Source organism: Falco biarmicus, chromosome 3 (genome assembly GCF_023638135.1).
Source record: "Falco biarmicus isolate bFalBia1 chromosome 3, bFalBia1.pri, whole genome shotgun sequence".
Classification (NCBI taxonomy): domain Eukaryota; kingdom Metazoa; phylum Chordata; class Aves; order Falconiformes; family Falconidae; genus Falco; species Falco biarmicus.
In genome coordinates, this window is record NC_079290.1 from 98,732,792 (window position 1) to 98,749,121 (window position 16,330).

The 16,330-nt window shown below is 42.7% G+C and overlaps 1 protein-coding gene across 3 annotated transcripts in view; it reads left to right on the forward strand.

Moving 5' to 3' along the window:
* Positions 1 to 1,712: 1,712 nt before the first annotated feature.
* Positions 1,713 to 16,330, forward strand: part of RANBP9 (RAN binding protein 9) — a 40,893-nt gene continuing 26,275 nt past the window's right edge. The window contains exons 1-2 of one of the 3 annotated variants that reach the window (XM_056332384.1): positions 1,713 to 2,642; positions 11,131 to 11,242. In XM_056332384.1, the coding sequence (XP_056188359.1) occupies positions 2,198 to 2,642; positions 11,131 to 11,242 (557 nt within the window). In that variant the 5' untranslated portion in view covers positions 1,713 to 2,197. The remainder of the gene's footprint in view (positions 2,643 to 11,130; positions 11,243 to 16,330) is intronic. The other 2 variants (XM_056332383.1, XM_056332382.1) reach the window with 2 other exon arrangements.

Consider the following 16,330-nt stretch of genomic DNA (forward strand, 5'->3'; position numbering starts at 1 on the left):
GAAAACGCAAAATAATGCATGTTAGAGGGGAACACGAGTACTGCTTCTAAATCTGACAAGTTCCAATACATTTACATCAATTGAAAAGCAGAAACTGGGCATTTACGTAAATATCTATGTGCTATCTCTAATCCTCACAAAGTCAGAAAACAAATAAGCTAATAGAACACAGAAGGAATAAGTAACATATTGGTTAACACCAAGTATTATAATACCTCTACATAAAGGAATTTATTTTCTCCCCTGGCATAGTCTACAGTATATCCTACCTCAGAAAAAGTTATGTGGATGAGTCTGTCTGGGGCCATGTTTGGGGGGAAAGGCTTTTATAAAAAAACGTTTTGATAATTTGGATTATTTATCCTAGGAAGGTTGTAAATGATGGGATAAAAGCAATCAGAGTAGTGAATAACATCAAAAATTAAGCATGGAAACACCTGCTCTCCCATTTTACTGTAGAAGAAATAGGAACTTGATTGTGGCAATCTCAAAATGGATGACATGAAATATTTTTGCAGGAATGATGAGTGAGCCATAGATTCAGGAAGCAGCTATGGCAGAAATTTTGTTGACATTTGAAAAAAGTTAAGACACCTCTACAGTTTTGAACATAAACACATCTGCCGAAGTTTATGTTCATATTAACTCTAAACTACTAAGCTTCATATTTTACAACAACCTCTAGGTATTAGGAAGCAAAATTAGATCTAATGTGAGATAGCCTACCAACGCCAGGGTAATTGACCCTTGGGCATGATTCAACATGTGTTTTGACATCCATCCTAGGTATTTCTACTCCTGTATAGTTTGCAGTTCCTTTTGACAGGGTATTTTTAGATAATTGCATTTTGTCCAGCCATAGATGCTACTAAACATCACAGATCAGTCTCGTGCGGCAGGATATTTTGGTGACTATAGGTGAGAAACGTTTAGCTTGTTAAAAGCTTTTGTGAGTGTCACACCTGCATTACCTCACCAGCCATTTCACAGAGGTGAAGCATTATGAACCTGCTCTATTTCCTGCTTCTGTACCTGTTCTCCAACACGCAGCTGGCCATGGTTTGCGAAGTGCCCAATGTTTCAGGTCCCAGACCTGTCCGTGAAATTCCCTTCCTCTCCTGATGTTTTCAAAGTCACTGCTTGCCTGTCTGTAGATGCATCTCTTTCATTGCCGCCATGCGAAAGCACCAGCACAGGCAGTTTATTTATGATTAATCAATGACATTAAGTGCAGGCAAAAATACTCCCCTAAAGCACAAACCAAAGGAGGAAAAAAGACCCCGAACACAGTTCTGCTCCCCCCGTCCTCGCCAGCGGAGACACTCCCAAGCTTTCCCCTCTCCCGCGGGCCACCCCGCCCGGCTCCCGGCGGCCCTTCCCCTCGCCATCGTGCCCTAGCGGGGGCGGGCCGCCGAGGCGAGCCGGGCCTGACAGGAGCCAGCCTCCCAGACAGCTCCGAGCGCCAGACCGGGCCGGTCGCCATCTATTTTCTGTCCCCGCCGTTCCCGCCCCTTCACCTCAGCGCAACCGCCTCGCGCCCCGGCGCGCGCCGCCCGCCCGCCCAACGCGCCCGGCCTCGCACCCGCTGAGGGGTGGAGACCCCGCCCCTTTCTCCCCCCCCGCCAGCGCTGGAGGAGGAGGAGGAGGAGAAGGAAGAGGAGGAGGAAGGGCAGGCAGAGGAGGAGGAGGAGGAGAAGGAAGAGGAGGAGGAAGGGCAGGCGGGGCCGGGCCGGGCCCCGGGCTCAGCTGACGGGGCGACGCACGGCGGCGCCTCGCGCCGGGGCTGGGCAGAGAGCGCGCGCGCGCGGGACCGGGAGCGTGTAGGGGAGGGGGGGAGCCCAGCTCTGCCGCGGCGCCTGGCGCGCGCTCTCCGGCCGCCTCGCTTCCGCCAGGCGCGCGGCGCCGCTGCTCTCCCCGCCTCACTCGCTCCCTCCGCCCCGCGGCTCCCTCAGCTCAGCCCGGCCCGGCTCCGCGGCTTCCCCCGCTCCCATCGGGCCGCTCTACGGGCCGCCACCGCTGTCGTCACCGCCCCCCCGGCACCCCGCCCCCCTCCGAGACAGCTCCGGTTGGGGGTGACCCGCCGGCGGACACCTCGCTCCGCAGCGCCCGGGCCTGCCCGTCGCTCCGCCCCGGGCCCGTCCGGTGACAGTCGCGACCGCGGGAGGTGGCGGCGGAGGAGGAGGAGGCCGGAGCCGGGATGTCCGGGCAACAACAGCCGCCGCCGCCGCAGCTCCCCTTGGCCGCCGCCGCTCCCCCGCCGGCGCCGGGGATCCCCTCCGCTGGGGCCGCCAGCCCCGGCCCCGCACCGGCCGCCGCGCTCCTGCTCCACCCGCCGCCGCCGCCGCCGGCCACCGCTGCGCCGCCGCCACCCGCCGCCGGCGGCAGCGGGCCCGCAGCGACGGGGGGCGGCGGTACCGGCGCGGCGCTGGGCCTGTCGGTGGGGAGCGGCACCGGCGCCCCGGCGTCGTTCCCGCACGGCGACCCGGCCCTGAACGAGCAGGAGAAGGAGCTGAAGCGGCGGCTGAAGAGGCTCTACCCGGCCGTGGACGAGCAGGAGACGCCGTTGCCCCGTTCCTGGAGCCCGAAGGACAAATTCAGTTACATCGGCCTCTCCCAGAACAACCTGCGGGTGCACTACAAAGGTGAGGGCCGGCCCGGGCCGCCGCGACCCCCGGTGCCCCGGCGGGGTGCGGGGACCCTCCCCGGGCCGGGGGCAGCGGCCCGACCCCTCCGTCGGGCAGTGGGCACAGGAGTAACAATAACAGGAAATAACACACGCTCCTCTCCCGCTTTCTTCTCCTTCTCTGCTTTCTGATCCCCTAAATCGCCCGCAGCGTGGAGAGAAGGGGCTTGTTTTTCCTTATTTCAGCTTTATTTTCTGTCCTTTCCCCTCCCCCCGTTTCTGTCGCGGTGTGGGGAGCGGGGGGGCGGTGGGGGGCAAGGGGCCGCCCCCGCCTCCTTATGCTTCTGGAGTGGGCATTATGTAAACTCGGAGACTTCCCTCTGGATTCAGGTATCGCCACGAGATTTGGGTCTGAGGCAGGAGAATAAAGGAGAATCGACATGACGTGTCCTGTTTATGGTAATGCGGGAGAAAAGAAGTGGCTTTTTTTTTTTTTTTTTTCCTTCTGTCTAGGAGAGCAAGGGTTAAATGGAGTTAAGAGCAGCAAGCGTTAAGCTATTAAACACGGAAATGACGGGAGGGGAAAGCTCAGAGAAAAACAGGGTTTATTTTTAAACTGTGAAAAATAGAATTAAAGTCATTGGTATTAAACTGTTGTACAGCCTATGGAGTGATTTGAGGGAAGGAATGACAACAAGACTCACATTAATAAAGGTGACTTTATAACTTTCTGCCTAAAGTTACCGATCTTAAATGGTAAAAATCAGACTGTGCTTTTGTATAAATCAGCAAGAGGCGAGAGAAGAAAAACTTGTGGTGATTGTTATGAAATGTCATAAAACCTGGAAACATAAGCGTACACTCTGACCTGAAAAAACACAGACACATCTGGTGTTCTAGGCCCAAGTCCTAAAGTAGAAATGTGGATTCAAAACCACTTCTGAGTTGGCTGTGAAGAACTGGATCTGACAAAAGTCTGTAGTCAAATGAATGTAATGGGAGAGGAAAAAAACAACCTTGCAATTACCCTTTCTCAGAATTTACAGTGGGAGAAATTCAAGTGAAATCTCGATGAACATGTTACTGTTTAATCGGAGGAGGAAAACGGCAACACAAACACATGGCAGGATTTGGCTGCCATGAAAGGATTAAATGTACTCTGAGACTTTTTTTTTTTCAGTAGAGAGGCTTTATTATTACATACAAAATACTCTGTCAAAAATGCTAAATTTAATGCACCATACAAAGATAATAAAGGAGGTTGATGACTACAGAGCAGGTTTCTGGGAGGCACTGAGTGATTTAAGGACATGTAATTTAATACTCAACTCTGAATTTCCTGACTTTTGTGCAGTGTTTTATGACCTTGTATTTTTAGAAGCATTTTGTATTTTCTGGTGTTTAGTGGCAGCGGGTTGGGATTTTTTTGGTTTTTTTATAAGATGATCATAGCTTTATGGCCATCAAGTTCTGCTGGTTTGTTTTGCTTTGACCAACTCTTTGCTCATGAACTGGAATTTAGAGGTGGAACTTCTCTGGTCTGTCAGTCTAACTGTAAAAGTACATTTTCAAACTTTCTTTGGGCTATCCCTGTTTTTCCTCACTTTTCTCCTTTGCCTTAGCATTAAAAAAAATCCATTACCTCAAAGAAACCACAAGAGGCTCAGCATGTTTCTGAAGCACAGGTAGCATAGGAGATACTGTGGATACTCTGCTAGAAGTCATAAAGCACGCTTAGTAAGTTATAATAATAAAATACCTTTAGCTCTGAAATAATAGTAAGTGATTAAAGTTGAAGAATTCCTAGATCAGCCCAGAGGACTGGAAATGAGAGGTGCCCATATAACATGCCTACACTTTTCTTTCTTCTAACTGCAAGTGGGAGTGAATGGTTTCTTAAGTGGCCCATCTTCTCTTCCTGGTAATTTAATGAAGGTGGCTGCTAGGGCAGCCCCATGCCTATGTTACCAGCTGGCACCTGGAGTTGCTAACTGGACTAAGCAATGAACGGTGTCAGGGCATTCCTACCTTGAGAAGTGTGTGGGGGGAAACAGTCTAAAACATCTGCCTTTTCTCCTTCCTGGATCCTTCAGCCCTGAGAATACAATAAAAGGGAAGAAAATGAGGCGGCTCAATGAGGATACTAAGGGAAGATAGCAAGTAAGAATGTGCTTAGCACTGTGAAATGTTTCTGCAAATCAGTTGCAAATAAAGGTCTCAAAAGAAAGCATTCAAAATATCTTGTGGAATATTGGCATTTACAGCGGTTCTGAAGTTATCTCAGTAGTCACGGTAGATGTTTTTGTTGAAAGGAAATTTGAATCTCACATTGAGTGTGGATAAAGATCTGTTGTATTCTTGACCAAAATACTCAGGGAAGGGAGACAAGACAGGCCTGTCCAAAGAAGCCAGTAATGAAAAGCAAGTCTTACTGTTTCCTATTACTGTAGTATAGGTACCTTGTACACTTATGCTTTCTCTGCTGCCTCTGTAGATTTCTGGCTCTAGAGCTGTGTTTCTGGAGTAATTTCCTCCTTGTCTGTGACTGATAGGAGGTGGAAGGTTTAACATCAGAGCTTTCCTTCCACCCTGGAGGTGTTGTGGATTCATGTCTCTGCAAAAAATGTGTGGGGAAACAACTGGAGCAAAAGCTTTCAAAGTAATTTTTTCATATAACTAGCTTCATAATTTTAAGGTGCTGATGCATTGTGAGCAGTGCTATTTTTGTTTCATTGGTCTGTGAGAGACATGATGGTGTTCTCTCTGTAATTTTGAAGATTCCTTTCATTTTCTTGCATGCCAGTGGACAACTTGCATGGCAACACAAGCTGCAGTAGAGGTCTCTTTCTACCCATTGCAGCTGTGGTGCCTGGTGTACTGTGTTTCTGGACTTTTAAGCTTTTTGCAAGCATCCTAGAGAGTGCTTAAAAAAATCAAAACTGCCACAAAACCAGTCACTGAGTAAGTGGTGGAGGTTTAAAGAAAGGAGTACAGTCCAGCATCAGGATAACAGCTCTTTAAATATAGTTGGGGTCAACAGAACCCAAGGGTCAGAGCTCTTTTGTGTTATCTCTCAGAATCATAGCATTACTTACAAGAGGAAAGCAGACGTGGGAGGTGGTTGAAGGCAAGATGCATTGATTGCTGTGTTGTTAGCAGCAAGGCTAATTTCTTTCCCCAGTGACCTATTCTGTTGCACTTTTACACATTCTGACTCTTGATTAGGATTCTTTGTCAAAATCTGGATATGGAATACATATATGTTGGCACTAGTGACACTGTAATATATTAAAAGCCTATACCCGAGGGTATTTCTGTTTTTCAGATGGACAGACCTACATTTCTGTCTTGCTGTCAGTTAGCTGTGCAAGCTGATAGAAAGCGAACACTGTCCTAGTGACTGTTGTTCATGGTATACATATGTAAGGGAGACATGAAAAATGATATCAGAAAAAATCTGTCATTTCACTTAATTGTAATGTTAACAGCTCTGAGATGTAGGTAAGTGGTAAAGAAAGCATAAAGGTTCGCGCAAGTGTGTGTGACATGTAAAGCAGTTGCACAAAATATGTCGCTGTTAAGGTAGGACTTTAAAAATATTCCCATGTTTCTAAAATACTCAGAATTAACACATGGATCCTGTTGAAAAACAGGGATTTCATAAATGCCGTATGTAATATGAATGTTCCACTAGACAGACAAGTTCAGTTTCCATCAGATAATAATCTGTTATGTAGTATAAGGAAATAAAAATACCGACTCAATGCATGAAGGGAACTATATACAGAATTAGGTGAACAGACTAAATGGTCAGTGTTAAAATCATGGAAAGTTCTATAGAAATTTCACATAAGTTAGTCTTGTGACAATTGCCCAAAGAAAGCTGAGGAAAGTTATGCAATTTTGAGTAAGCTGCCATTGCGTGAACTTTCTCTGATGTATTGCAGGCCAGGAAATCTTAGCCAGACACTTATTTACAATGCAGTTGCCTTTGAACTGTGTCTAGTGCCAAACTAAAAAAAAACCAAAACAACCAAAAGCCATCTGGTGCAAACTATGCATTCCGATTTCTATAACAAACAGAAGAGAATTCTATAGTAATAGTTCTGTGTTGTCATTCAGTGATAGAAGGATGGTGTCAGTTTTTTTGGCAGAAAATACTTGAAATACATTCAGTACAGTACAGTATGCCTGTTTTGGACACTTTGTAGCTCTGAGATGTCTTGTTGCTTCAAACTGGGGAAGAAGTTGAAGTAAAACTAGTAATTTTTGCACGCCTTCTTTTTTTTCTTGTCTCAGTGAAACTTTCCTAATGAATTCAACAGAAGATTAGGCCTTGATTATTTTATTTTTGGCACTGTGAGCAAGTCCTTGAACCACCTGTTGGAAATAACCGCAGTTCAGCTTATGTAAACTTCATTTAAGGATTTGAACTGTATAAACACTTTTACTTTTGTCTAGGTAGACACTTCCGTAGACTTCTTTTGGACTATGCCGTGCATATGCATTACACACATTTATGTTCGAAGATTATATTTTTGGAGGCTAAAATGGCCTCTCCAAAAACGGTTTTACCTGAATTGGCTTTTTTCAAGTAGGTGGAATTCAAATTTTGGTTCATTTCAGTTTATTTTTGCTAAGGGGCTGATCATACTACTTTTAGTAAAAGCAATCAGTGTGAATTACTGCTTAAAAAAAAAATAAAGCTTTACTCCTTAAGCATGGTCAGCTCATGGTTAAACACTTTCAATGAAAGCCAAGTCAAAACCAATTCTGCTAATTGAACTGACCTATGATCTGATTTACAGTGTGAAGTTGAAGACTTGTACACCTGTTTTCCCTTCTCTGCCCCAATATATCTGTTTGCAGAATTCTTTTTTTAATGCTGAAAATGATTGAATTTTTTGTGTTAAATAGTACATACTTTAAAAGTATTGGTTTAAATACTTTAACTATAGCTTGTTGCTATGAAAGAGGTCTGTTTTGGGGAATGTAGGGCAGTGTTTGTGTGATCTGCTTAGGGCGTTTAGAACCTTCGATGCAGAAGTTCAGAGCTGGGTGTCAAAAGTGCCTTTTTATTCACAAGCAAGGAAGTGGGGACTCAGGTTACCAAAGAATGTGGCAGCAGTATATAATGCTAAGGTAATAGGCCACTCAGGTTAGTGTCCCATCAGTGACAGTGGCCATAAGTGAGAGCCTACAGAAAAATCTAAAACCATGCTGGGCATACATGGTGCATCCCCTCTCAGTTTCCAGCCATTTTAAGCTAAAGGTAGTTTCTCAGTTAACTTCTGTTCTAGAGGCTTGCCCAGCATCCACTTTAGCATCGGTAAAAGCCTTTGATAAGAAATTTGCAGTTCAGCTACCTGTTCTGTAAAGACCTTCTTTATTGTTTTAATGCTGTCGGATAACTAGTGTTTCTTGACTCCTCAGGTAATCAGCTGTAGCTTGGTAGTACTGAAAGTCTCAACTAGCATGTTGAGACAGTGTACAGGTATTTGGAATATTTGAAAGTGGTTAACTGCTTGGTGCTGTTGAATTTGCTGTTAGAAATAATAACTGTATCTTAACTACGAATGAAAGCAGCATACTCCAGTAGTAAAATGGGATTCACAGGAGATTATATTAAAAGGACAGCAGTTCTAAATTTAGGGTGTCTTCTGTTTTAATGGGATGAAAGTAGTTTTGGGCACTGACTTCCCAAAGCGTGTTGCTTCACCACATGAAGTGTTTGGCAATACTGGTAAGGTATCCTGTTACTTCTGCCCCTGTGTCGACCTCTTATTTGCAGTGTGACAGCTGTGTGTGGCTGTGTTGTGAACCGGAGCAGGGAACTGATCTGCTGCTTTAAAAAATCTGGTAGGTTTCTTAAACCCAGTCAGCTAATCAATCTGGCTTGTGGTATGTCCTTGCAAATAGCTGCCTGGATTGGGGAGAGGGTGGGAGAAGGGGACTGGTTTCAGAAAGAGATGCTAAGAATACCTTGTATTGGTATTATTTCCAAACACTTTAGATTGTGATTTCACAAAACAAAGTCTGCTGGGTAATAGATGTACATTTTCAATAATATTTGGCTAGTTCCTACTACTTTAGTCGTCTCTGTGGAAGACTTGCCCAAATAAGGCGCCTGACTCAGACTGAAACTACACAGATTGTCAAGTGCATAGAGTAACCAAGGGAACTTCTTCGCAGTCTATTTTAAAGTGAAAACCTAAGGACATTTAAAAACAGTGTCTTTCCTTCCCCTCCTCCCCCAACAAATGCATCATTTAATCAGAACTATCTGCATTTAAGAGATCTCTCAAGAGTTTAATGTTCTGCCCATGAAGTTTTGGGTGCCTTTTAGCTGAAGGATTTCTGCACGCTTAGGAATGATAATCTGATTTATAGTAGCTTAATGGTGAGCTACCAGCACTTGAAAACCAAGAAAACCTATGGAAGCTCTAAGGTTATGTACTTGGTTATTCGCTTCATTGACACAGCCCAAAAATAAATAGCAATCGAGGGCTCAGTTGTACAGATGTGAGGTGTTAGCTCTTTTAGGGTTCATATCACAAGCCTTTTTCAGAGACAAAGCTGATTGTGCCCTCTGGGGCTGCAGGGGCCGGCTGTTTGCTAACTTGAGCAGGTTGAAAAGGAATACTGTACCTCAGACATAATTTAAAAGTGGTGAACAATAAAACATGTGTGCTGGCTGGTGTATGGAGGAGTAAATTACTGGTTTTTCCTCATGTGAGACTTTTGAAAACAACATGCAGAAGGTAGGTAATAATATTGTAAAACCTATGAGGTGATAAAAGGATCTTTGTATAAAATGTGTTTAGTAATGACATAATGAAGTGAGCAATGCGTCTGCACCCAGGAAAGTAAGATGATGGGCTAGTTGCCTGAAGTTAGTAACACACTGAGGTGAACTAGTTGCATCAGAAAAACTTTGTAGGTTAAACCTCTTCTCAGTGAGTGAAGAATTCGTGCTGTGCTAGCAAGGTTTGAATGCAAGTGTGACTGCGATGAAATGGAGAGCTCTTCTTGGCTGAGTAGTTGCCATTTGGTAAGAGATGGTTGGTGCTAGCTTTACAGGCAGGTAAGCGTTCACTGTTCTGTCACCGTTTACACTAGAGGGCTCTGTGGTTAGAGGTTCAAGTAGTGTAGGTCAGCTTTCCGTGATCCTGCTGGCTGGCAGCGCTGTCATTTAACTGCATTCTTCCTTGCTGTGTGACCCCGACCTGCTGCACACGAGATGTGATTAATCTGTGCCTGAGCAATAATTCCAGTGCTAATGCTGCTGGAAGGAGTGAGGGCTTTTTGGTTGCATTTTTTGTTTGGCTGGTTTTTTGGCATATGCAGATCAATTGCTATGCAGGTGCAGTAGGCCTCCCTGTCTGGACTGGAGGTGACAGCTGGAGTGCTGCAGCCCAAGTGATTCGCACAGCACACTCAAAACAGTCATCTCTTTTATTCATGCCTCAGATCCACACAGAAGGTGGGCATTGGATCTATGTGAATTATTCTTATGACAATGACAATCTGTTCCTGGTTGCCATCTTGTTGAAATACCGCTTGCCAGGATCCAATATACTTTCCACCTTGCTCTCTTTTTTTTTATTTTTTATTTTATTTTTTAAACTCTGTCCTGTGACCCCATGTGTAACTTTCACACAACAGTTGAGGGATTTTTGGTGTGCCTGGGAGAGGCTGAGCTTGCTTGAACAGGCTGTTGCCAAAACAAGTCATCTGGCCAAAAGCCTGCTTCCAGGTTGCCTTTGGAACAAAGGGCTGTGCAGAGGGTGACACATGCAGGAGAGTTAGTCATAGTGGAATGGAAGTGGCTCTTGGGTTTAGGTTGAATGTCCCTAGACAGCTTAACAGAGCTGGCATTGGGCATTCTGATGGCAGAGCTGATACATAGTGAGCCTTACAAGAAAAAGGAGTAGGAGCTGCATTAGCTCAGTTACAGGCTGTACCACTAATGGTGTCCTGAAATAACATTCAGCACGTGGAAATGAATTATGAGTTGTATTTTCTATATAATGACGGATGTTTACTCTGAAGGACATTAGAATTGAAGTATCGTAAATAACTTGACAATTCAGAGTGCTAAGCAGTAGAAAAAACTCTGTTATATCATGTTTCAGTCTGTACAAATGAATAAGCCCTGTGCATTTGAGAAATCATACAGTTCTTTCAAACCCAGGTGGACTTTTATCAATTTTGTTACTGTGATGAAACTTTTTTCTAGTTTCCCTTCAAATAATTGTAGAACCTTTTAGAACAGTATATCCAGAACTTCTCATAGCATGCTCAGTGGCAATGCAGGTGCCTACAATGAAAACTTAGTGTTGGGGGAAATATTCTTGCATAAAAATGAGACTGATTAGAACATTGTATATTGTTTGCTCATTACATAAGCCTTCTGTTTTGAATAGTCAGTATGTATACTTTTGAGTCATCTTCTGCAATTATCTAAAATACATTTTTGTTGTGTTTTGAATGCAATTGTTTTTCAGGTCATGGAAAAACTCCAAAAGATGCTGCTTCTGTTCGAGCTACACATCCTATACCTGCAGCCTGTGGCATATACTATTTCGAAGTTAAAATTGTCAGTAAGGGAAGAGATGGGTAAGCATTGAGTGCATTATTAATTAATTAATTAATTATTACTTGAAATACTATCTCACATTATCTTTCAGTCAACAGATCTTTTTGGTATCAAACTTATTTCCATCTTTTTCCACGTTTTGTAGAGCTGAATCCTTATTCACGAGAAGTTGCACTCTGATATTTGCTTGTTTTAAAGGAGTTGATTGTGGTATTTATTGCCCACAAATCAGTCTACACAGTAAATACTGTAACAGCATCTTCTCATTTTCTCTTGACAGAGAAATTAGGGTTTGGATGATAATACTTTGACCCTGTTCTTACATCTAAAGGTGATGGTTTTTGACTGTATGGCTTTACAGACTTTCATGGGTTTTTTAGGAAGTTTTTAGGGTATGCAGCAGTCCAACTTACCTCCTCAGTGCAGTCTTTTCCTGGAGGTCAGATCAATTTTAAAATGGAAAGTTGTTCTTAAGGCTATTTGTTGAACAGTAATAGGAATGAGGGGGAATGTTCTGAATAGGTGCCTGGGAATCCGTCACCCTATGGAAAGAACAAGAGTTGATGAGTGAGTGCAGCTGCTGCTTCCCAGAATCCATCTGAGTTATGAATCTGTTGAAGCGCAGGTGATACCATGCTTTTAAGTCTACTGAGGCAGATAGAATCTCACCTGGGAATGTCCTGAAGTGCTAATGAAATCTGTGCTAGGCCACTTTAATTCCTCTTCATCTATCACTGCTTTTGGCAGAGGCTGTGTTTTAAACCCGAGATATTATGTTGCCTATGTAGGACTACATAAGCCATATTTCTTTCAAATATGCTGTAGTATATACTGCGGTTCTACTTTAGGGTTCTAGTCAGGATTGAATGTCCTTGTCCTAGGTACTGTACAGGCACGTTGCAGATACTTATGTCCTGTAGTGAACATAAATCTCGAGAGAAAAGAGCTATGTTGTAGCTCTTTGGATGAAGTTCAGTACCTTTGTTTTTCCTTTGTCTGTCTTGCTGCTGTTTGTTTCTTTCATTCTCCCAGTGTTCTGTAAGCCCTCTGTAAGTCAGAAGTATTACAAACTTTTTGTTTTGCTTATAGTATTACAGAGAAACTTTGAAAGAATAGCTTCTCAGTACTGCTGCTGCCTTGTAGGGGCATTTATGAGTTTATCGGCTCTGTTTCCAAAAATTATCTCTGGGAGATTTCTTTGCTATGAAAAGCTTACGTCTGTAGTTGCTTCTGGCACACTATGAAGACCTCATTATTTTAAAATCAAGACAATAGAAATTAGTGTTTCAAGTAATGTTTTACTATTGATTTTAGGAACATGTTTTGTGGGTTTTTTTAATTCCTGAAACATTTTTTAAAAATTGCCCTGCTGCTGTCAGGGAAAGATTCTTACTGTGGTTTGCTAGTGATGCACATGTCTCTTCCTGAAATGTATTTTTGTCTGCTTAGTTTGGAAGCTAGTTTTTTTTGAAGTGATGGATTTCAAAAAGTGTCCATGGGTGTCATTTTACATAGCTCCTCTAACGTTTTACCTTAGACCTCTTTGTGTTGCTTTTTAGTAATTTCTAATTCAGTAGGCCACTCAGGGCAATCCTACAAAAGTAGAAAACACCTTTGAGTAACGTGTTTCAAGGTTTTGTCATTTAAATGGTTATTTGTGAGGTGTATGTAACTAAGACTTGTGAAGTTGTTTGCTGAGATTGCTTTAAAAAAATGGAGGGGTACTTTTTTCACTTAATGATAATACATACTTCCTTGTCCTTGTTTCAGCCTTGCGACCTTTTCTTAGTGTCACTTTATAAAACATTAGCTGCATAATGAGCTGAAGTGTTGACTTTTTTCATTGCATAAGCTAGTATGGATGCTGGGGAATACTGTGCACAGAGCCAAAGCCAAATCTGGCCTAGCTGCTAAAGAGCAGGGGATGACTTGTGGAGCCTTGCTGGATATAATGTGTCTATCTCTAGATCCTGTTTTCAGGTCCGAGAGGTCTTTGACTAGATACTGTGTGAATCTCTTGCAGTTCATGTTACACTGTGTTCTAACTAAGAAAATGTTTCTGTAGTAAGTAAACTGGGGAGTTTAATGCAGACATAGACAAGTAGGTCTATAGAAACCAGTTTGTGTCTGATAGGGTTTATTAGTTCTTTCTCACTGCCTGTTGCATTTCACCTGGCTTGCTCCAAGTATATTTTTACCATTTTTTTTTTTTTCTTCTTAGCATCTGGCAATAGGAACAGAGTTCAGGAAAACTGTAGAGGACCAGCATGTAACTAATAGTGTCAATTAGTTAAAATTGCTTACTGTTGCAAAAGCATCTATTCTCAAGGCATGAGCCTAGCTGCAGAAGCACTACAGCTGTATTTTACAGTACTGTTTAAAATAAATCTTGGACTACCCGAGGCAACTCAGATAACTGTCTGCAAGCTGAAGTACAGCTTTCAACTTTCATAAATGTCAATGGATAATTTAATGGTGTTTGGAGTTCCCTTTGATAGTAGCCTTTACTACTTACATATTTTTTTATTTCTGGTAAACTCAGCTTAAAGTATTTAGTCCATGTACTGTGTTACATGGGCAAGTATAACAGCATTCTTGCTTGTGTGGTCTATGTAGCATGACTTGCCTCAAATCATCAAAACTCTTCACTAAAGACCTAGTTTAGGAGATTTAACTTTTTTGTGCTGCTGTAGCACTTGATGGCACTGCTCCTGGAATATGATCTTGGTGTATCTCAAAGTTGCTGGGCAGTCACAAAGATTATTCTCCCCCTCTGAAGGAGCACAGCTTTTTTATAGTATAGGGCATGGATATGGCATAGCTTGCCGTATGGCTTGTTGTAGCCATCTGTGTGCAAGAACAGCATTGGTTTTGTCACACTAATGACCTAGGTCATTACGTTTTTACATATTTGGGGAGTAACAGTTGAGTAGGAATCTGAAGGTGCATAATATACATTAGTTTTGCAGATGTTCATGATGATCAACTTCTAGGCATTATGGACACATTGGAGAAAGCACAAAACCAGGCTTACTGTGAAGTAAGGAATGGGTGTGGAGGTTGGTGTTGCAGAGCAGATAAACAGTGAAGTTGGTATTTGATACCTCATTGAGGGGTGATAGGGCTGTGCAGCAGCTGGTGGTAACAGATGAGAAAAAGGGAAGTGTGAATTAAAGTTAATAAAAGTAATAAGGTTGAAGTATCATTCAGACAAAAACTGCCTTAGTATTTGTACAGTGCTTGGCAATGAAGAGTCCCAAGATCTTTTGTGCACTGCTAAAGTACAGATATTTGAAATAATTATCTTAAATATTTAAAAATTCTTGTTAAAAGTGCTAACCGGCTGTCATATTGCTCTGTAAATAATTCTGTTGTTTTTTATTTCTTCAGTTTCCCTTAATATCATGTCTCCTTTTGCAATCTGAGGGCCTCTATGTATTTACATTCTGCTTTTATAGTATTTTTGTTTTGCTTTTTTTGGCTTTATGTGGAACATTGTGGACAGTGATGTGAGTGATTTGAGATCACGGTAGATGAGTAATGGGTGTAAGTGTGGGGAACAGTACCAAGGTGATGGTTAGAAAGCCTGGTAGGAAGGAGAGTGTTAACTGGAGTAAATGATATCTGCATCTCTATTGAAATCTCCAGTTAATTTAAAAATAAATAAATACATATATGTGTCAGTTAATGCAAAGTATTGCAGAAGTACTGTCAAAAATTCTGATGTAGTTGGGGAAGCTAAACATAGTTTTAGCTTTAAATTAAACCTTTGTAAGCTCTTAATGCAGCCCTCACTTTTAATTGATCTATCGAAGAACCAGAAGTAGTGTACGTGGGTTTTGTTCTGTAATTTCTTAATACAGATTCAAGGGAGTGAGTTAGGCATGGCATTGCCTTGTGCATACAACTCTATTTTTAGTTTCATCCAAATCTCTAGAATAGGAGCTAAATTAAAGCAAACTACAGTGGTGGTCTAGGAATGGGAATGAACAAGGGTGTGCTACATCCTATGGACCTGTTACTGTGATTTGGAGATATAAGCCTTAGTCTCTAAATTTGTTACAATACTATACTGTACCCTGCCTTCCCAAAAATGACCACCATGGTGGCCATTCTCTTAGCTAGGTAAGTGTACTAAATGAGACTTTTCCTAGTCTCTCTCAAATCTTTATTTCAGTCTTCTCATGCTGCTTTTTGCTCAGTTCAGTTGTGCTGGTCTACATAGCTAGGTCCTCTGGCTTTGTGTGAAGTGGTAATGCATCTGCCTTATAGCCCCACAGTTAATATTTCAGGTACCATTCAACGTTTCCCTCTTTCAGACAACTAAAGACACTTACATGATGTTGTCACAGTGTGTGTAAACTACAAGTCTGATAGCTTTGTGCTCTGTAATATCTCTTGGTTGAGGCTGTGAGCTTTGCTGTAGCCTTAGGTTGTATGTACTCTTTGGCATTTCATACTGGGCATAAGCATACTCCTGGTTCCACTTTACTGGGGGCTAGAAGCAAACTACCTTCCATTATTTCGTGTTATAAACAGCTTATGTGTATATGATTTACTGAGTGATCACCCATTTCTACATCAATTTCAGTCTTAGGCTTGTTGATTCTTGTAATGGATCTCTTCATTTCCAGTCAGGGCACTGGTTTTTGAATGTTTGTGATTCTTACTCTGAACTGTAGTTTGAAGACTTTGTGGTGATTTGGCCATGAGAAGAACCAGTCTCTGAACACTCAATATGTTCACATCCTTTGTCCCAGTTTGTGACTGCTTATGTCAGCTTCACGGTAAACCTGACTACCTCGTTCTCCAAAAGTTGACCTCAGGAGTGAGTGAGTTTTCAGCCTGGATTGTTCCCCAGTACAGCTGGTTTTGTATCGCTTCATGGGTAGCTATGGCAGCAAAAGAACTTAGGGCAGAAATGAGTATCTGGCCTCAGGAGGGTGGGAATGCTACTTTTGGTCATGGTACCAGTTTATGCCCACTTAATTTTGATTTAAATAAAGCTTTTTGTTTTCTTTTTAAATCTGTCACCAGGAGAGACTTCTTGTCTGTTTCCTTCCTGGGGAAAATGCCTTTATCCTTGGTGTCTTGAATTTCTGTCCATT